The 22,925-nt window shown below is 38.9% G+C and overlaps 1 protein-coding gene across 1 annotated transcript in view; it reads left to right on the top strand.

The window, feature by feature from the left end:
- The window catches only part of MOXD1 (monooxygenase DBH like 1), a 54,427-nt gene that overhangs the window by 19,777 nt on the left and 11,725 nt on the right, over positions 1-22,925 (top strand). The window contains exons 5-7 of the mRNA XM_051614288.1: positions 12,765-12,944; positions 15,182-15,284; positions 19,003-19,169. Coding sequence (XP_051470248.1) covers positions 12,765-12,944; positions 15,182-15,284; positions 19,003-19,169 — 450 coding nt within the window. The remainder of the gene's footprint in view (positions 1-12,764; positions 12,945-15,181; positions 15,285-19,002; positions 19,170-22,925) is intronic.

Genomic DNA, 22,925 nt, shown 5'->3' on the forward strand with positions numbered 1-22,925 from the left:
TTTCTACTTGTGGTTACACAGATACAGCTTTTTGTATTACTGTCTTTAGCCTTCAAGACTCAATGTCTTGTCTTTAATTTAATTATATTGCTTATTAGTGTAACTGCATTTGCTAAAGATTAATCACTTCAGCTTCACATTAACTGCATGTCCCATTTGCTACACTGTTTTTTCCACTGAGATTAAAAAACCTTGAGATACAGTATTTCCTCTACTGTCTCTAGATTATCTGGGGATTCTCTACACCTGTGGTCTTCCACTACACCTGATATATTGTTTAATGCTGTGTGTAAACTTCTGCAAATTTACGGTATTTACTGGTGAAAGAATGGCGTGTGTGTTCTGTGTGCCAGATGTGCCATAATCAATTTGTGTGAAGTTTTACAGCTTCAGTGTATAGCATGTCCATGCTAGTTTCAACACTCTGTAACTTTACCCTCTTTATTTTCTTAATTTCTTTGAAGCAGACTGTGTTTTCTTCAGGGAAAGTAGTTTCCTGGGCTTCAGTCATAATAATTGCTTAGACATAAACACATTGGACATTGAATTTCACTATTAAGAGTAGGAAAAATAGTTTATGTAAAATAACAAATAGAACTGTGTAGTAGAGTAATTTAGCTCTATCTACAAGTCTTTAAGAACTACGAATTTTCCTGTAGTTCCAAGCTTTCTGGGTTTTTATAAAACTAGTATAGTCAGAGAAATATTGGCAGCAAGTCTGTGATGTGGCAGTGCTCAAGAGCATAAAATCCATCAGATTCTCTTATTGTGGGATGCTGAGTTTTAGAGGGCATTTGGCTTTGGAGAGGAGGATAGTGAGTACCATTTTGTGAGCTCTTAAATGTTTGGATGCCTGTATGCAGCATTCTTTTCCTAGTCATTATTTGAACCTGCTGATGAGGATGAAGTGAACAGGTTTAGTGCTGCTGAAATGGGGAAGAAGCCCCATGCTGGGAATTAGGCTATGTGGTCAAAATTCAGTATCTCTTAAGTACACCTCATGAATACTAAATTAAACTTGGGCAACATATTAAAGATAGTGAATTTCCAGCCATTAAGATGGGCTTCTTCTCATCAAACTTGATTTATCTACAGGTCTGAGCCAGCTGCATAAATGACCTTACAGTGGCAAAAGTAGTAACTTGTACCAGCCTAGAGGAGTTCTATGAAATACATGAGCTCAACCTTCCTCTGAGTGGTTCAGTCTCTCCCTTGACTGAAGAGAGAATCCAGATGACCAGCCTATATTAGATATGTAGCTCTCAGATGAATATATCAGGGGACGTGTGTCCCACCAAAATGGTCAGGGGACAGGAGAGTCTGCAGAAGGAGAAAAAGTTGCAAAATACAACTTTTAATCTAAAATTTAATTTTAGAAAAAGTTAATTTTTCTCAACCTCAATTAAATAAGCTATTTAATTTTTTGGCACTGAACTTATGATGTGACTAGTGAAAACAGGCTAAGCATATAACCAGAAAAAAACTTAATTATTTAGCATTAACTGAGAAGTGCTACATTGAGCATATTTTTATATGAGCACCGAAGTTTTCCATTTTTGATCTCCTTCAAAAAGGGAGCCTCTTTTCAGCTGAAGAAATTCCTATATTAGAGCCCACCAGCAGCTGCTAGTTAATCTTCACGTTCAGTTTCAGAGCAATCTCTGATAAGGAAGTAAAAACTCAAAAAATCCTTGTTGCCAAGGGTAACTCTGCTTTTTGACAGTGGAATCCTTCAGTAATACCAAAGACCCCAGTGTGAAAACACAAAGGGACTCCAGTTTAAGAGACTGATTGATTGAAAGCCAGAAGGGCAGCTTGTAGCCTTCAGTACCTAAATGAGGGCACTGATTTTTAACTTGAATGATACCAGACAGTAATTGCTTGTTGTTGTCTGGCTTGAGTTTCTACATTTTCCTAAATGTGATAACTCTAGCAAATGTCATCATGCAGCCTGACATAAATAAATGTTCTGCATTTTTCTGCAGGTTCCCCTCCAAAGCAATTTCAGCCTTGGTAAATTAGATTGGCAACCAAAGGATCATCTCAGGCTGCAGAGCTTGCAAGCTATCTGCCCTTTGATCTGGAGGGCTGTCTCTTCCATGCAAGCCTCAATTGGCCCATTAGGCTTTGCAGTGCTAAAGAATCATATAACTGGGCTGACTGGAAATGAAAAGTTTCCCAAGCGACTGTCTCAGGAAAGAACAGAAATACTGTCTTCTCTCATGTTCTGCTAAATTATTTCAGATGTTATATTATCTCACATATTATTTCATTCTGTGATCAAAGATGAAACTACATATGACTACAGATTTTACTGTCACAGCCAACTTTATATTTCTTAGTGAAACATTCTTATTTTGGGGTAGTCTTCTTTGATTTCACCTGTACATCTTTACAATAAGAATACTTAAACTATGCAGCAATTGCTGCATAATTTATTCCGTACTTGCTTTGCAAAAATTATCTACTTCATTTCTGTCATCAGCAAACCTGAGCTTCTAGTTAATTTAATTAAATTTCTTTGATTTTTCTTTTATTATTATTATTTTTTAATTAAAACTAAATCCATCCATTATGGCCATGTATTGACTATGCAGGCATGTGGTTGGAAAATATGTATTTTATGTAATTTTCTAGTTAAATGAAAGTCAGAAGTTATGTAATTACTAGTTGCATATAAGTGTTAGATGTCAGGACTTTAACTTAAAATATGACCAATAGTGAGCATCGAGAAAGGGAAGGTAAAATTTTTGTGAAGTTCTCTGAGTTTGATCTCCCAATTCTGGGATGATTTGTGGGGTGATCTTCATGTGGGGATTGCTATTGATTAACCCCATTTTGCCTTATACAACGTTTTTGTTTCTTCTTCCTCATCTTTAGCTTTGTGCATGTTTTTAAATTAAGCTTGTGATGAGGTAGTGAACTGAAAAGATAAGTAAGGCATGTCTGGAAATTGTCTGCAGCCAACCAATCAACCCTTCTTATCATAGCAGGCAATACAAGATTTCAGAGTAGAATTGGACCTTAGATGGGCAATTATAAAGCATCTTCTGTACAAATACCAGAAGAGCAGGTACGTAGGTAGGAAAATCTGACTTGATGGGGCTTGCACATTGTGAGATGAGTGCCTGGACGGATCACAGAACACATCTACCTTCGTCCTACTTGCATCTTGGTGCTGCCTATTAAGATAAAATTTCTAATTCAGGTAAGTCACATAAGAGCAGCATATTAAGCAGATTTTCTATAGGGCCAGATTAAATTGCTCCAATGTAATTTAAAAGAAGAAATTTCATTTCCTATCTACCTGTTTAAAGTATTTCTCTTCTGTACTAACCTCTCACTCTAACCCCACCATTAGCTTCTAGGGTTAGTTTTCAAAGAATGATGTTATGATACCCTCTCCATTTCTGCTTCCACTTGCAACATGCAGTTATCACAGCTATGTCCAGACTATAGATTTGTTGACTCACAGGAGTGGAACAGAAAGAAGGGAAGAACATTAATAACAATGGAAAAATAAACAGCAGTCAGACAATACTAGTCCACCACATCCACACATAGACATTAAAATCCACACAGATTACAACTGAACCACAGGTAGATGGTGAATAGTTACTCTTTGCACCAAGACTGGAATTACAATAATTTACATCATAGATCTAATGAAAATACATTTTAAAAAATCTGCAAAACAAACCAACAAGCCCCAACACCCTAACATGAGAAAAGAGAAGTATCTAAGCCAATTATTATACAAACTAATGCTGTTCAGTCTCCTTTCTCCAATCCCCTCACTTCTGGGAACTTCCCATTACTGTCTCTTAAGTTGCTTGGACTGGAACTGGGTCTTTCTGGTTTATGAAGTGCCAATTACAGTTTTGGTTTCTAGAGAATTAATGTAGTGTAATTTTAATACAATATCCTCAAGTGACTTCAAAAGGACCCTGACATCTGAAAACGGCTGTTGTTGTGTGACTTCATGGGTACTGACTGTTGAGGGGTGCTGGAGCCCTACTGAAGGGTATCAAGATCTGGCTCAGAGTGAGAAAATGTGGAAGTCATATTATTAGTGTAGGCTGTACCTAACCACACATCTTTTGTAAGCCATGTCATGTTTGAATACTAACCCTGTAAATATAAATTCTTAGAGGGTTATGAGCAATGAGTTCATGAGATTTGTTCTGTTGATTCAGGAGGCTGTGTCATGTCAGTATCATGAGCCTTCTGCTTATTTTATCCCATGCTTTCTCTTCAGCAAACTTTAGGTGCCAGAGCATCCAGGTTTGTGATTCCTGTAGAGAAGCTCAGTATCCAAATGCCTAAGGTCTTTCTTGTGTGTGTTCTGTTTTGGTAGTCCTTCACAGAACTCAGCATTTCCTTGTCAGAAAACATGTTTCCTAACTGTATACCCAAGTCTGTGTAAAACAAGAAATGAACAAGCTGTAAATTCTCACATGCTCTTGTCTTTGGGTAAAGTTGTGCTTTCACTCCCAAGCAGGAGGAGAAAAAAGGTATAAAGTTATTAAGCTACATGACTGAAGGGAACATTTTGCAGTTGTACAATAGAATTTAAACCTCTTCCATTGCCGTCTCAAGGAAATAGATAGACATGGCTGTGTATTAATGGTTAGTTCATTAATAAATGGGAGTACCTTTACCGACTTTATTATTTATACTATTCTATACTACAAATTCTATACTATAATATACTACAAAGTATACGGCCCTCTTGAATACAGAGGACCCATTTTGTCTTTAAATCTGAAATATATTTGGCTCCATATTACTTTATTTTGGTACAGTTTTCCCAAGAAAGTAATCATGCTGCTGATTAACTGCCAATTAATTCTGCTTGGTGTGTTTCAACTGTGTTGAGAGACTATGGCTGTAGTGAATACCACAACAACTCTGCTGATGCTTCTGCTGCTTAGGAGGGCAATGAGTGTATTATCAGGAAGTGTAACCAAATGAAACATGTTTTATCTTGACATGAGCTTTTTATCAGGTTGCTCCTCAGGGTTATACATTTTAACTGTTACTAAATGCGTTATCTTAAATCTTCAGACGTACCTCAGGCAGCAACAGTGTTTTATGAATATTTCTTTGAGGTATATTTCTTTTGGATTTAGTTTAAATTACTGCACACCTTGAAAGTCTGAAACTCTTTGAGTGGCAGAGTTCCAGACAACTAATTAGGAATAAGAACTTAGGGATGAAGTTGATGGTGGAGAAAACAAGAAGCCTGTGTCTAGTTCTCCTTCTAAAATGTTTTGTTTTATTGGTTAAAATATATAAGTTATTCTGCACACTGACCCATAGAAATTCTGGACATACTGTGTAATCATTAGCATTCCTTTAATTATAGTAGCATTTGGAAGGATTTGTGTGAATTTGGATACACAGCCTTCTCTCCAAGCTAACTGCTCATCAATGGTAACTTTTATCTGAAAGTGTGTGTTCTTTTCCCATAAAAATTCTGCAGGTTAAATCAAATATGTGGCAATTACTTCTTCATGTGCTCTACTAATAGAACTTAAATGAAAGCCTTTACTGAACAAGACAGTCATCCAGTAAACAGATCCTCTCTTCTTTATGCCAAGAACAGGAAATAGCTGTGCTTTGAATAAGGTTTTCCATTCATGTGGTAAAGGCTTTTTCTTTACATTAATGTTAGATTTTTTTTTAATGCATTTTAAAGTATATCCAAAACAAGTTAAACCCAACTGCCAACAATATAGCTTAAATAAATAAATAAACAAACAAACAGGTCAGCACTGTTACTTTAGTTTGGGATTATGTTCTGTATTTGATTCTCACTTTGGAAAAAAACCCCAAACCTTTCACACATTTCACATATATTAAGGACTAATCATGTACATTTAAATGCCTTCACATGTATGGAACCTCTGTTTTTGATCGGCAAAAATTTCCATCCTACAAGGAAACCTTACTTACTCTCATTATGAGGTTGGGGGTGGGGATTGTTGCTGTTGTCTGTGGCTTTTTCTGATCGCCATCTCTTTTGTATTAAAATACAAACATCTAGATATCTCACTAACTGCACACGTTATATTCTGCTCCAGCTTGAATATGTGAAAAATATGTACGAAAATAATTTGGATTAACATTTTTACATTTGAAGGACAATTCAAGGTAGGGAGTAATGCTCCCTGTTGTCCACAAATGACTGTCACTGAGGCAGAAACAGTGGATTTGCTCTGCCTCCTGCAACTCACTCGCCAACATACACACCTTTATAAGTAAGCACAGTATAAACTCAAGCTCTTGGGACAGAGAACAATTTAGAGGGCTTAGTTAGTATGAAAGACTGAATTCAGGATCTCAGTTGTACAATGAGAAAACCAACAACGGCCACTTGGCTGTGTAGATGCAGCTGATCTGGCTGATCTCAGGGAAGATTCCGGCAGCTAGTCTATGCCAGGCTGCAGCTGGTTGAGCATTTGGGGTATCTCTTTCAGCCCTAACTACTGTGTGCCCTTAATTTAATGCTTTCTGACAGATGGGAGAGTGTGGGGGTGCTGGGAGGGTGGTCCCTGCCTGAGCCCAGGATGCCTGAAATTCAGGCTGAATGTCTGCAGCAGAATGGTGTCCCAGATGTAAGGCTGATCTAGGCAGGCTTTTCTCCTGACATAAGATAGCTGTTAGGTCATTAGGGTTAAAATCCTGGTCTGCCCTGGAATCATGGGTTTAAACATCTACCCCAGCTCAGAGACATATTTCCAGCGCTTGGGTTATTGCTCAGCACACCTCTGGGTTTTGTGCAAGAAGCAATGTTAGACATAAAATGACTAGTTTTTTTCTTTTGGAATATTTAGATTAAAATAAAACCATGTTAATATTGAGTTCTTTTCTGGAATACATGTGAGTTTTTTGCTGAAAAGACCCATCTGTATTAAGCCAGGTATTCTATTTGCTTTTCTGAGTAAAAGTCTAAAACCTTAAAAGAGATGTTGTAGATAAATATTTGTTCATTCCACAACCACACTGTCGTAAAGAAAAAAAAAAATAAAATCAGCAAAAATCTTGATTCCTAATAAGAACATAACATGTCTACCTTTGAAGAACTTTCTAACTCAGACAAATATTTCAATGGATGTACATGCTACTCATTTGTGAAAGAAATATAAAGATCAGAGTAATCAGTAAGAAGGTAATAGTTCTTCCAAACTAAAAAGCAGAGACCATACTCTGTAGTAGCCTTCTGCTACAAAAATTCTCTAAAGGAAATTCAGCCAGTAGTGTTTCGCAAGCATCACATTTTGGTCTGAGTTAATCAGGAACATGGCAAGCGTGTACAAATACAGTAACCAGCCACAGGCTAGAAACTCTTAGATGCACAGCTGTGCCAGGACAAAACCTTGTGTGAAATTTTTTGTCTCAATTTTTAGATTATAGCTTTTTTTTTTTTTTTTTTTTATCTGTGACACTACTGGCTACTTATATGAGGTGTTATATAAGGCTATGGCCTTATTCAAAGTGAGTTATAGAGCAAGATGCCTTCCCATGGTGTACTTAAAATGTAACATTAAGTTGAAGCTAGCTTTCAAGTCAGAAAAAACCCATATATTTTTCATTGACATCTCAGTGTAGAAGCATCACTGCAACAAGATAAAAAACCTGCTGTAATTTATGTATATAAAAATAAATTCAGTATTTTGTTTTCTGAAGTTCAGAGGGCTACATTTTCTAACAGAGAGACTATGGAGACACTGTGGCTATAGTTTACTAACTTTCATCATTTTCACAGGGAAGCATGGAAAAATCCCACAGCTGTTAACTTCACAGACAGCAAAGCAAATAAAAAGGGAGAAAACCAGGAAAAAGCAAGAAAGACTTCCAGGGTTCTGGAGATATTTCTCCCTTGAAGGGAATGTAAGGGATTGAAGGGAACCTCTGGGACTGCTTGAGCTGCTTCAATTTTTTTTCTGTTTAATACATTGTATCTTGACCCTGCTTATCAGGAGATTGAAATGCAAGGCTCTACTATGTTACAATTTTGTCTTGTTTTTTAAAAGACAAAGACGTGTGGAGTGTCCAGTTTGTGCAGTAAGTAAAGGGATAATAGGAAATATAGAAGAGAGGAAGAAAAATTGCAACTGAGTAACACAGCATTGGCAGATAAAAGCATTTTCTTTTGTGCATGTGGTGTCAGCCTGTTGACTAGAATAGGGCTTCTGTTAAATTAACAGGTGGAAAGCAGGTCTTATGTCTATTAATTAACTTGCTAAAAATTGGAAATTTGTTTGCTATATTACTTGAAAGTCAGCATTTTGAGAAGTGTTAAGAGATACAGTATAATGAAAGGAGCTCTGTAAAATCTCAGTCTGTCCAATGCAGACGGGTCGTGCTAATCAAACACCACAACCGTAACCCATACTTGTGGTTGCAGAAGGCAGTGTCTTCATTTTGCATTTGAATGCAGTGTATTTTAAATGCCTCCCTCTCTGGAAAGCCTGATTTGATGTGGTGGTGGATTATAGTACATCTATTATTTTTTATCTCTGTTTGTGGGAGTCAAATAAGTTCATATATGTCAGTGTGCTTGGTTAGAAAGATCTTCCACCCACACTTTCAAGAAAGGTAGAGAGGATGCAGAAAGTAAATCATCATGAATAATAAATGCAGCTTCTTTCTGTGGGTTTCATGAAAAGCAGGGGAGACCATGTCTTGTTGCATGCACTTATTTGTTGCAGTCCCAAACGCTTTCGGCAGTTTGATGTAGGGTGGATGGAGAGTTTTTGTTATCTGAGCCTCTGGCAATCAGGAAATGTCAAGCAGAAAACGCACTTTGCCTGCAGGGGAAGAAGTCACTGAGGTGCCCCAATGGTGCAGCATCTCTGCAGGCTTATTCACGACATGGGGAAGAGATGAACCCTGACAGCTGGGTCTGCCTTGTGTGTCAGCAACAGTGAAAGTGCCACAGAAGAGCCTCAAAGAATGAGGCAAAATGGGGAAAACGGGTAGTTAAATGTGTGTTCCCTTTCAGTTGACTTTCAGCCTCTTTCTTGCTAGCCTCTCTTGGCTAACGAGAGGTGGGTAGGACTTAGCAAGGAAAGGGGAAGAAGCTATGCTTCAAACTCACAGGTTTCCTCATCATTACTGAAAGTGGAAGGTGGATTCTCATTTTCACTACAGCTCATCTAAATTACTCAGTTATCACTAGCTCAAAGTGTCATTTGAGAGTCCTCTTACACTACAAGAACAGCACAAACAAGCCCATGTATAAATAAGAGTAAAAAAAAATTAAAATTTTTCACTTGAATCTGCAGTTTATTATGTACTCTGGCTACTTTTATCATTTTTTTTCTGTATTTCATTTCTTTGCCCTAATTTACCACAGTGAATTATTATCTTTTCATAAGTATTCTAAAAGTTGCAATATTTCCAAGAGAAATTAGTAAGACAGTCATGATGACTTTTCAAGGTTAGTCCACTGTTACTGTAACTGGAGACCTGTAAAAGTATATCTTAGCTTAGCTTAGCATTCGGTTGTGTGACTTTATGATTAAAGACTATTAAAAACCAAAAACTTTATGTTTAAAACGTTCAAATAACTGGAAACTTTTAATGTGTCCATTAAGCAGTCCATATTTTAAAAATGAATGCCTACAGTTAGGGGTGCAGGCTGATAAAGGGCTGTTATAATAGGAATAACCTGGTAGGAGATGAGTCATTTCAAATTGTGCTATCAATTATTGGGGTTGCAAGTACTCTGGAAGCCAGGCCACCTTGATCTAGATATTTCATTGTAGGTACCTGCCCTAGCAACTAATTTTACACCTGGGTCTACTTATGTGCACGCTAAATACATTAGTGATTTGCTAGTGATTTGGCCCCGTATTTGAGGAACTCAGTCATCATTCATCATTGTAAGGCTGGCCAGAAAGCAAGAATGTTGTTTATTTGGGAAAAAAAAAAAAAAAAAAAAAAAAAAAAAAAAGGAAAGAAAAAAAAAATAAGGAGGTTTTGGTGTTTCTGTTCAGCTTGGAGCAAACAAATCTGTACAGATGCTCTTTGTGGAAAGTCAGGGAGGAAGAGGGAGGCAACCTAAACAACTCAGTCTATAGGCTAAAATAACAAATGGCTGAGTAACTAGAGCAGCACTCACCTGGGATGTAGAATAGCATGTGTAAGTCCCTGCTCCATTAATCCCTACAACAGAAACTCAAATAATATTTCTTTTATTCTTTCTGCTGAAGTTTTTCTAGTAAGTAAACACAGTTAGGTATTCAGTGGATCAGAGAAAGGGAATCCAACGTATCTAGGGGATCTGCTCCTCTTCCTTCTCTTGTATCAAACTGAAATTATGCTGTCTTCCTTAGGGAGCTGGCCATGAAAATATTTCCATGCATTTCTAGGAAATCAACAATTTGTGATTAATGAGATTTTCTAAAGATTTTTGTTAACAGATTTTGGACCACCCTAACAGTTTATTTTTTTTTTCTTTATTTGTTTAAAAAGGGAGAGAGAGGAAGATGGCACATCTTCATCTGTGTTGTAACAAAAGTGTGTAAAAAGTGTAACTTCATTGTTGAACTAATTTATATATTTGTGCTTCTGAACAATATAAGTTGTCCTACAAGATGCATCGGAAGGATGCTTAAGGATTTGGTTTGGTTTTTCTTTTCTTTACTAAGGAAAGCTGGACAAACCTACTTTTTGAAGTGCTGTTATTGTTTAGGTAACTGACACTAAAAACCCATGACAGGATGTGAGTTTCTAATTTTGGTGATGTCCCATTGTTTTGAGGGGAAGCTGGTTTTGAAGTAGTGATTGTAAGCACAGTAGGTGCTGGGATCTTGTAGCAGCAGGCAGAACTGTCACGTGTTCGGACAAAAATACTCTGTTTTCTTGCTATCTACTGAGTTAATATTCCCATAATCATTTCCCATACATTATGTGGAGTTTCTGAATTCTGGCAATATATACTGCTATTTGAGGTATATGCTGCCATGGTATGAGTGTGTTTTGGTTCTGCAGTATTTGGATAAATATGCAAGAATATGAAGGATAAGAGGGAAGATGCAGCATCAGGCTGAAATGGATTTCTGAATCTTTGTCAGTCACTCGGAAATATTTAGGAATAAATTCTTACCTGATGGGAGAACTGACTCCTAGCTCCTTCAAAAATACCTTTACTTCCATAGTACAGTAATTAATTATGGTGGTCAGGGGAGGTGAAATAGTGATTGCTCAGAACAGTACAGAAAATCTCTCATGAAATGTTTCAGTTTTGCCATCAGAATAAATCTTTGGTGCATCCATAGAAATTGGCATTCTTCCATTGACTTCTAAGGGCAGCGAAGTGGGTGGTTTTGGGTTGTGCACTTCTTGGACAGAAATGCAGGTACTCGGCAGCAGCTGGACTCCCTGAGAGCCCAACTTCAATGATATTTTGCAGATTTAAAACAACGAGGGTGGTCTTAATATGCACAGGCTCTGGTTGCTTCTTCCTGTCCTCTTTTGTAATTGGTTTAGTGGTTTGAACAAAGTGCAGAGAGATAAATTTCTGGTAATAATATTGTGCTGACAATATTTTATAAGGTAATAAACTGTTCTTTCCTATTGTGTTCTGTTACTCTCCTAGTTGGGGTTCATGGGCTTGCAAAACACATGATTCAAAGTCAGGATGTATATGCTATTTATGCCTTTTAAAGATACCTTCTCTTTCCTCATATTAAAAGGCAATACTGTGTAGCACCCGAAATCTGAAGAGTTGCATTGCCAAAACTTTACTTTTCCTGTGAAAGCATGAATGTTTATCTTATTCTATTTGAAGGTAGGTGTGATAGAATGGGATGCAATATCTGAATGCAAAAGCAAGGGAAAAATTCCTTTCATTTAAAACTTCTTTTCTACATGCTGGTATGTTGTGGAATATGATCTTTCTGAAAAACAAAGTTAGTTTTTTTTCAGAAGTATTCATGTTTGCCCCAGGGATCTCATCTCTGACAGAGATAATTTAACATCATCCATCCAAAAAGAGCTAACGCTTTTACACAGGAATGAAATAACTTCAGCCTATCCTGAAGTTTTGTTGTCAGATTATACTGGGGGCACTCAAGCACCCCTGAGAGCCCTTCAGCTCTTCACTGCCACAAACAGACTGGAGCACCCAACCTCTGAGGAATGATTTCATGTTAATAACATCTTTACAACTGAGCAGATTGTAAAATCGTTCTAATTTCTCTTAGATGTCAAAAAAATTTTGAAGTCCCTCTTGAGCTGCTGAGGAATGTGGGGTGTGCCTCTGGGCTCACTCTAGATGTAGAGAATCTAGGGAAGCTCTAGTTTAAAATAGTACAAAAGAGGCAGAAAGAGGGATGAAAAGTTCTGAGTAGTTCAAATAACAAAATCTGGTTTAGTTGAACAGATGTTTAGGTGCTTTATAACCCCTTCATGCTGGAATGTGGCTAAACAAGATCTGGGAGGGAGAAAGACAAGTGATGGGGCAAAACTGGTGTGTGTGAAGAGAGAACAAGACAGATGGCAATGGAGGTTTCATCATGACAAAAAAATTTCCTGCTGTCCCCCATTGATGCACTTGGGCAATTATGTTTTTAATGCTTGGGGTTGCAGAGTGCTGAAGTGATCTCAACCTAGCTGCAATCCAATGTCAAGTTTCCTCTTTTAAAACAAAAGCACCATATAACGTTTAGTTCAGTCTGTATCCATGCATTAAAATAGCCACATCTGAGATGTGTTTTCTTTCATTTTCTTGTTCATTTTAACATTGACAGGTTGAGCCATTGATCCAGAAAGGCCATGAGAATCTGGTGCACCATATCCTGCTCTACCAATGCAGCAGCAATTTGAATGACAGTGTGCTGGACTATGGGCATGAGTGCTACCACCCCAACATGCCAGACTCCTTTCTCACCTGTGAGACGGTCATTTTTGCTTGGGCCATTGGAGGAGAGGTAGGAAGAATGGCTGTCTAGCATGGTTCATCAACAGGGCTTTAGGAGGGTGTGTATTATAATGAAGCTTCTTCCTAGTATCTTAGTGATTACTTAATCTGTCTGGTTTTAAGGGTACACAATCACAGTCCCAAAATGCGTCACCAGTAAGTCCTCAAATTCCTGTTGACCTCTTAAGCATGAAATACAATGAACATCCTGAGTGACCAACTAGAAGTAATGAAAATTGTATAGAGAGAGTCAATGCATTAGGGAAAGAAGACGACTTGGGAGCATGGGAATCTGTCACCATATCAGCTTGGCCAATCTGACAGAAATACACAACCTCTAGCAATGACCAGTATCTGTTACCTGTGGAGAACAACAGAAATAAAAGAAAGTCTCTGTATGTGACTGCATCAAAAACTTGGAGGGAAGGTTTTCTAAATTAAGTTGGACATAGATTTAATTCATCTTGTGCTTCACTAGGACCTGGCTACAGAGTTGCCCCATTCAGGCATATAATTTTGAAATTTCCTACCCAGCCCATAGAGACATCATTTTATTGTAGGAGTGATCCTGTGTCAGTGCAGAGCCAAAAAAAGGACCACTTTGTTCATGGTAATGGAGCATATCTTCAGAAAACAAAGTCTCTGATGCCATGTTGTCCCCATGCTGTGTTTTCAGCTTATTTCACGTTAATTTAGACTGCAGGTAATGCTTTCAGCAGACATAAGGCAGCATTTCTCCCAAAAGAAGAATCCCACCCCTTCTTTAGCCCCTTATGTGCCCACATATATGACAGTGTGGGCATAGAGGGTCTGGGGTAATGACAAGTTCTGGAGCCTTTGTTTGTCAGTCTGCAGTCCAAAGCCATCTTCAAGTGCTGCAGTGTAAGGAAGCCAGAGTTGCTACACAGACCCATCAAAAGAAGTGTAATCCACCATGAGCATTATCCCTGATGTATGCTGTGTGCATTTTTGCCATCAGCTATGCTCTGACCTAGTATTTGTACTTTCAACTGTCTTAATCTAAGTTAATTTAAAAACTCACATAAATAAGTTATCATTTGAGAAGGACTATGGAGGCTTTTGCAAGGATGATCCTGTTGCTAAAGATCTATAGAGAGGAATCTGGCAGATCTGGGTTACATTCAGGTTTACTGGAGTACTCACAGTGCTGTAGTTCTTACATAGAACAGGTGATAATATTTGTTATTGCATACTAAGATTAACTCATTCATGTCCATCAAGCATGAGCAAGCTGGGAACTGAAGTTATTAGCTATATACTGTAAAGTGATACAGACGTATTCCTACAAAAGTGAACTTTGTAAATGAGTTCACTTAGAAGATTTTAGGTTGAATCAGGGGTGAACTTTTGAGTTCTCCCACTTATCCCCACTCACCAAGCTGTGTTTCTCTTAAGTTGTTTGAGAACTTGCACAGTGCCCATTGGGATAAAGTCAAACTGAACATGCTGGGGTGAACCCAGCATCTCCCAGCAATAAATGGGTTTCAGTGCAAGGGTTCTGACCAGAGCTTGTCCAAACAAGCATCATTTAAGGGTGGGTCCAACACAAGCTGTTGCACTGTAGAGAACTATTTCTCTTGCTCTACTGGCTTGCCAATATAAATATAGCCATGAAGATCATCTTTATTGTTAAAATAATTTTACAGTGATCAATAAAATGCAATGATTCCTGAGGGTAAACCAGTCTAATTACGTACAACCTCAGTATTCCCTGGAAATTACTGCTTTTAGAAACTGGGAACATTTAAAATGCAGATTCACTTTTTCATAGGGGTTTTATTGTCAGACTAAATGCTTGATAATGCAATATTTATACATTTAAAATAGAATTTTCCTTTTCTGCTCAAGTAATAAATACAGGATAAATAATCCTAAGATTATAGGATAATGCAGGTTGGAAGGGACCTCAGGAAGTCCCTAGTCCAGCCTCCTACTCAAAGTAGGGTCAGCAATGAGATCAGACCAGTTTGGTCAGGGCTTTATCCTCTGACAACCATAGGATCTACTATTTTATATTGACATAGTTATCTAGTGTGTTGAGTATATAATAAATATGCCATAATGCCCTTTTCAGAAAGCTTTAAAACAAATCAGCTTTGTAAATTTTATCAATAATATGATTGTATCATTGGGGGGAAATAAAAAAAGTATATGTATTTGTAAAAATAAATTAGCTCTTAACCATGCCAAGATACTTTAACTCTGTATGTGTGTGTTGATTTCCAGGGCTTCACCTACCCTCCTCATGTTGGTTTATCCATTGGCACAGCATCTGACCCTCAGTTTGTTCTTATGGAGGTGCATTATGACAATCCATCCTACACAGAAGGTTTGTACCCTCACACTTTTTAAAATGTTCAAGATTGGCAAATGTACTAGACACAAATGCTTCTCATTGCTTTGCACAGCAAACAGAGCAAATACAAAGCTGAGGCTTATTTTTCCCTGTTCCTGGTTCCCAGTTTTTTTTTTCTCACTACACTTAAAAGCTTAATCTGAAGTCAGTGGGAGATACAGATATACCAAAAATTGTGGACCAGGTGGATACATTTCCTTTTATCACTATTCTTCATGTTATCTCTCTCTTCTTTCCTTGCTTTTTGCTGGGAAATCCAGTCATACTGAAAGGGAGCAGCACAGCATCCAGGCAGTGAGACAGCAACACAGGGAATGAGCCATTAAATATGTTTTTTAGCAATTTTTTTAAAGACAGCTACTTGAACTGTGGGCAGTTTCTGAAGGTGAAGCATAGAATCAGGTCACTAGACCATTCACTGGGTAAAAGCATTTTATCTTAAAAGATAAGCTTTTTCCTGTATAATGGTTTTCTTAAATCTTCATTCTAACATTCATTTATATTTAGAAGAAGCAAAAGGAAGAAACCAGGGAACCCCAGAAAATCTAGGGATCTTTGAAGCTGACTTTTGGAAAGATACTTTTTTATTCTGAAGCAAAAGTTGATTTAGCTGCTGGAGAATGTTCTGGTGATTGCTGTGTATGGACTGAAAAAAAATAATCCACCCTATCACAGTGCACTGGCCCTTCTTTGCACCCCCATGTGTTTAAATAAAATCCTGTGTGTGGGTCATGATGTTTTGTCTGTTATTCCCCCTCTTTATGTTGTTCTAGATGAGCTACCTCAAAACCATTCTATTTCATGACAGATGCTCATCCTTCTGCATGCATATCTGCATGGGATATGGTAAACTGCATTTGCATCCTTGGTGTTACATGCTTTTCCATCCACTGATACCTGAAATCCTGAGGAGCCACACGCAGAAAAACTGCTTCTGAATTGTGTCCCTAAATTCACTATTTTATTTTAATCAACAGTGCTGTATGATAGCTTTGTTTTATTTCCAAGTGTGTGTCCATTTAATGGTCAGGGCGAACCAACATCCAGAGAACAGAAATGTTCTGTTACTCCCCTCCACAGTCACAGGGGAAGACAAAAGAGGGATAAGGAAGAGAGGCTTAAAGGTTGGAAGTTAAATCTAAAACAGGTTTAATAGAACAGGGAAGGGATAGTGATATGTGGGATATTAATGAAAAATATACTAATAGATACAAAACCTAATTTCATTTGTCACTGATATAAGTGTCCTAAAGTCCCCCGTGGCAGACGCAACTCAGGACATGGGTCCAGGGCTCTTCCCAGCAACTGATGGAGTTTCATCCTGGAAAGCATGTGGCAAGCTGGAGACAAAGAGCATGAGCCTCCGTCTGAGATGTCCCCCAGGAGGGATGTTCCCCAGACAACTGAGAGAGGCAGGAAGGAAGAAGGGCAGACGGGGTGGACTTCTTACCCTCCTGGCTTTTATAGGGTATGACAAGAAATGGTAGGGAATAATGACCCCTCTCTGTCCTGTCCCTTGCATCCCTCTGGTTCCTAAACAACACCCTTTCCCTAGGTCCTCGAGTTAATTCTATAAAATCAGCCTGTGCCCACTCAAACCATAACAAAGTAGCACATACCAAAACTGGGAGTAAATACTGTTGTGTCCTTTTTAAGCAACGGGGACAATTTTACCTTGTTGGGACAGTCCCAGGTGAAAAAAAGGGTCTTGTCGAAGACCTGGGAAAATTCAGACAACACAGATAGAGCAGGGAGTCTGTAATCTAAGTCATGTTTCTCCCTTCCCTGACAAAATACACAGTATAAGATCGTGCCACGAGTGTGTGGGACTAGACCTAGGTGCTCTGTCTGTTTCAGGTGGGAGACACATGAGTCCTCCTGACACAGCACCAAACCCACCACCAAGTCATCTTTGTTCTCTTGTTTTGGGATCTGCATTTTCCCTGCTTGGATACCATGGTTAAAGGCTGCATGGTTAGCTTCATATTGTGACCTGGGGTAATGTTTTCCTAAGTGACTCAGATCATAGTCAACCTTAGTTCCCAGTTAGACTCAAAAATGTTCTAACTGCTCCTAACTTGACTGGTTTAGATGTTTTTGTTTATTAAATCCTTAACATTCATTTCAAATTGGAAAAGTGACCTCTGCTAAGATTGTTTATCAAAAACTCGTACTTACTGTAAAAATTTCTGGCAATTAGATATTAGCAACAATCTTGAAGGGCAGATACTGCAAAGGAAAAATTCACGTTGATGAGATTGTTCAAATATCTTCAGAAAGAGGAGGAGTATGTGCTCCCAAACACATGAAAGTCAGGATATTCTGGGACAGTGTATATCACCTCAAATATAATTATTTGTATATTGCAGAATATCTTATAGTTAATCACCACTCTTAATTGGCTATGCATAGCTCATATCCTTTGTTCCTTAATAATTATATGATACTATCTCTTAGGTATTTTAGTGACTGGGTAACTTAGTTCCTGCTCTGCCCTCCTGTCATTTGTCTATCTTAAAATACCCTGCCAATTTCATGTTGCTGTGAAATTTGGTTACAGGCACTGCTATGTCTGTTACTTTTTTTAAAAAGACCAGTTGTATGGCACTAGCAATCTTCTTGCTGTCTCTGAAGTACTTGGTAGGCTTTCGTGCATTTTTAATTTTCAAAAGTGATATTTTAAAAGGGACAACAAAGAAGGTAAGAGATGAACCGACATAACTTAAGGTTTGTGCAGCACAAATCAATCTTTCCTTTTTGCTTGTAGTTTTCCTAAAAAAAAATGGCTAATACAAGTTAAATAATTACAAGCAGTTAGATGATAGAGGCAGCATAAATTCTGAGTAGATACACAAACAAATGCCTATGGCTAAACATTTAGATGAATGAAATAGATTAATATCATTTTGACTCTTATAAACCATAACCTTTCTACATGATGCTTTGGTTTCTTAAACTACTTTTTGAAATCACGAGAAGTCCTTGAGTGAGTGGAGCATTAAAATCCTGTGTAGGTCTCTTGCTATTTTACTCAAGGTGCTAGTATTATCTTCAGGTTTGGGATTTAGGAAGCAAGTTTTCATATGCTTAGTTGATTCTCTCTTAACTGGGGAGACTGAAAAAGGGATATATTTGGTCATCTGAGGTATGCTGCAAGATGACAGTCATTCCAAAACAAAGGAAAAGTATAATTAATGCTAGGGCTCGAGGTGAAAGATTAGATACATTCTCAAGTAGAAACAACACAAAGCTTGAAAATTTTAAAGATGTTAGCCCCACAACTTTAAGCTCTGCTTTAAATATTTCATTTGAAAATCAGACATGGTACCTTCTGAGATCTTATTATTTCCTTGTATTGTTTGTTCTGCCCATGATCTACCTTCTTTGCTCTGAGGTCCATGTTGGTAACAGTGAAAGGGACACAGGGGCTGCAGACAGCACATATTTTTCATTCACAGCTGAGCACCACAAATATCAACATACCACGTTGATACCACCTTCCTGTGGGCTGCCCCTATTTATTACTTTCCTGCATATGGTTTAACTCATTTCCAGGTTATTGAGGTTGATTCCTAGATTTTTGTGTAAAAATCTTAAGACAAGCCTTGAAAAATGTGAAGCAACTGGGTTTTAAAATTATTTTTTAAAGTGTTGATTTACAGCAGCAGCTGACTGTGTTCTCTTGTTGCAGGTTTGATAGATAACTCTGGTCTGAGGCTATTTTATACTCCAGTTATACGGAAATATGATGCTGGGGTTATTGAAGCTGGTCTTTGGGTCAGCCTCTTCCACAATATCCCACCAGGAATGCCTGAATTTGTGTCAGAGGGTCACTGCACACTGGAATGTCTGGAAGAGGTATATCTCCTGCCTGAATCCATTGGTTTTCATTCTTAGAAATAGTTTGGACAGCCTCTTTAACTTTTTTGGGAAGATTGATAGTTACTGGTTAAAGACATGTGAGCAAAGGCATCTGCTAAATGCTGCCCTCCAGAATGTTGAGTTGTTTTGGTCTGGGTATTTGGGGTGCTCAATATTCAGGCTGCTTTATTCATATGAGTAACACTGGATGGCACAGTTCTTGCAGTGATTTAATTGAATGTTCAATATATAAGCATACATTTCTTTTCATGGCAAAGCGATTAATAGTCCAGAAAAACTGTTGGGAGAGACTAAGATCTGTGCATGTGCAGAAGGCTCCTAACAGTGAAGAAAGCTGGAAAGGAATTCTTAGACCAACCACAGAAACTAAAGACCTGAATGAATTTTGTTGGATGGACCAAAGTACAAAATTACGCATTTGTTAAACTGGTGGTTTAATTAAGATAATTTAAATATATCTACAGATAATGGAAGCATTGTCTAAAATCTGTGATTAATATATCATGGTAGATTCTCATATACTTTGTCATTTATAGAGACAGGTTGAATCAATACCTGTTATGATGTGGTTTTTGAGGAAAGAGCAAATTAGATATGGAATTTAGATTTGTTCTTGGTGATGTTAAATGTTGCATATTGTCATAGCATGTTTCAGCTTAAAAACACTCAAGTAAACTATTATCATGAGGTTTCTGACCTTAAGACTTTATTTGAAAGATATTCATAGAATCATAGAAACATTAAGGTTGGAAGGGACCTTAAAGATCATCAAGTTCCAACCCCCCTGCCATGAGCAGGGAACCCTACCACTAGACCTTGTTGCACAAAACCTGGCCTTAAAAACCCTCAGGGATGGGGCATCAACAACCTCCCTGGGCAATCCATTCCAGTTCCTCACCACCCTTATAGTGAAGAACTTCTTCCTGATGTCAGACCTAAATCTATGCTCTATCAGTTGAAAACCATGACCCCTTTTCCTGTCACTACCCTCTCTGGTGAAAAGCCCCTCCCCAGCTTTCCTGTAGGCCCCTTTTGCAGGTACTGGAAGGCTGCTATAAGGTCCCCCCAGAGCCTTCTTTTCTCCAGGCTGAACAGCCCCAACTCTCTCAGCCTGTCTTCACAGCAGAGGTGCTCCAGGCCTTTGATCATCTTGGTGGCCCTTCTCTGGACCCTCTCCTCTATATCTTTCTTGTGCTGAGGACACTAGAACTGTACACAGTACTCCAGGTGGGGTCTGACCAGAGCAGAGTAGAGGGGCAGAATCACCTCCCTGGCCCTGCTGGCCACACTTCTTTTGATGCAGCCCAGGATGTGTTTGGCTCTCTGGGCTCCAGCACACACTGGCGGCTCATGTCGAGCTTCTCATCTACTACCACCCCCAAGTCCTTCTCCTCAGGACTGCTCTCCAGCCACTCTTCCCCCAGCCTGTATTTGTGCCTGGGGTTGTGCAGACCCCAGGTGCAGGACCTTGCACTTGGCCTTGTTGAATTTCATGAGGTTGGCTTGGCCCACCTCTCCAACCTGTCAAGGTCCCTCTGGATGGCCTCCCTTCCCTCAAGGGTGTCAACCACACCACACAGCTTGGTATCATCAGAACTGTCCATGTCTCCAACAAAGATGTTAAACAGCACTGGTCCCAATACTGACCCCTGAGGGACACCACTCGTCACCTGCCTCCATTTGGACATTGAGCCATTGACCAGAACTCTCTGGGTGCAGCCATCCAGCCAATTTCTTATCCACCAAGTGGTCCATCTGTCAAATCCATGCCTTGCCAGTTTGGAGACCAAGATGTCATGTGGGACAGTGTCAAACACCTTGCACAAATCCAGGTAGATGATGTCCACTGCTCTGCCACCATCCACCATCTCTGTAGCCTTGTTGTAGGAGGCCACCAGATTGGTCAGGCATGACTTGCCCTTAGTGAAGCCATGCTGGCTGTCACCAATCACCTCTTTATTTTCCACGTGCCTTAGCTGGTTTTCCAGGAGAATCTGCTCCATGACCTTGCCAGGCACAGAGGTGAGACTGACTGGCTTGTAGTTCCCTGGGTCTTTCTTTTTCCCTTTTTTAAAAATAGGGGCTATGTTCCCTTTTTTCCAATCAGCGGGGACCTCACCAGACTGCCATGTCCTCTCAAATATGATGGACAGAAGCTTAGCAATTTCATGCGCCAGCTCCCTCAGGACCCGTGGGTGAATCCCATCAGATCCCATAGATTTATGCACCTTCATGTCCTTTAGATGGTCACGAACCTGCTCTACACCTACAGTGGGGGGTAATTCATTCTCCCAGTCCCTGCTTTCACCTTCTGTGGCTTTTGTGTTGAGGTTGGAGCACTTGCCAGAGGAGACTGAAACAAAGAAGTCATTGAGGACCTCAGCCTTCTCAATATCCTGTGTTGCTACCTCGCCCATTTCCTTCAGGAGAAGGCTTTATGTTTATTCCTCATGTTTATTCCCCATGCTGTGTGCATTTGTATAAAGGCATTTAAGATGGGCCTCCAGTAAGATTCCCTGACTAGCTGACCTGACCACCACACCACCCCTAGGCTCATCTGTAGTAAGCCTGGGTTTATTCCCCATCCCCTTCCAACCTAATTTAAAGCCATATCAATGAGCCCCACTAATTCCTGCCCTAGTGCCCTTTTTCCCATGTGGGACATGGTCTTCCCATCCAATGTCAGCAGGCCTGGTGTCCTGTAAACCAAACCATGATCAAAAAACCCTAAGTCCTGTTGGTAGCACCTTGGTTGGTATTATGGTAACAGATTTTTTCTAGGTTGGACTCTGAACAAGAATCTCAGTTTAGCATACCACAGGTTTGCATGCATAGATCCATAGATCTCAGCTTGAATGGGAGTGATGTCAGATTTGTGTCAATTTGGAAAAGTTCATTTTAAAAGGCTTTTCATCTGGAAAAAGTTTCAGATGGAAACCTACAGTATTTCAGTACCAGTTGGCTTGAACATGGGAAGCAGAGCATAGTACAATTAAAGCCTCTTAATTTAAAATGTTTCTCTTGGTGTGATATTGATGATAATGTCATTCATAACTGCATAGAAATTATTTTTCACAATAAAAATCCATATTCATCAATATTGGCCGTTACCACTAAAATAACATGCAGGTTTTAGTATTATGTTCTTGAAAGTCTTAGATTTATTGAGAAGGAGGGTTTTATTGAGAAGGGGACGTTTAGGTTAGATATTAGGAAGCATTTCTTCAGTGAAAGGGTTTTCAGGCACTGGCATAGATTGTCCAGGGCAGTGGTGGAGTCACCCTCTCTGGAGGCATTTAAATGGCATGTGGACCTGGTACTTAGGGACATTGTTTAGTGGTGAGCTTGCGGTGTTAGGTCTAAGGCTGGACTGGATGATCTTGGAGGTCTCATCCAGCCAGGGACATTCTGTGATTCTATGAATTCTTTGAAACTAGTTCATTTTAATAAAAACCATGTGTATTAGGATTAAACCCACATTTTTATTAAAAAAACCCAGACATCCCTGGATGTGTTTAAGGGTCGTTTGGATGTGGTGTTGGTGGATATGGTTTAGAGGAGAACTTTGTAGGGCAGGGATGATGGTTGGACTTGGTGATCCCAAGGGTCTTTTCCAACATGAACAGTTCTATGATTCTATGAACACATAACAAAAAACAAGCGAAAACACAGGAAAAAAAAAGATTCAATGTTTGTGAATAAAACCTTAATTTCACAGATTTGGTTTTGCTC

The sequence above is a fragment of the Apus apus genome, chromosome 3 (assembly GCF_020740795.1).
Source record: "Apus apus isolate bApuApu2 chromosome 3, bApuApu2.pri.cur, whole genome shotgun sequence".
Classification (NCBI taxonomy): Eukaryota; Metazoa; Chordata; class Aves; order Apodiformes; family Apodidae; genus Apus; species Apus apus.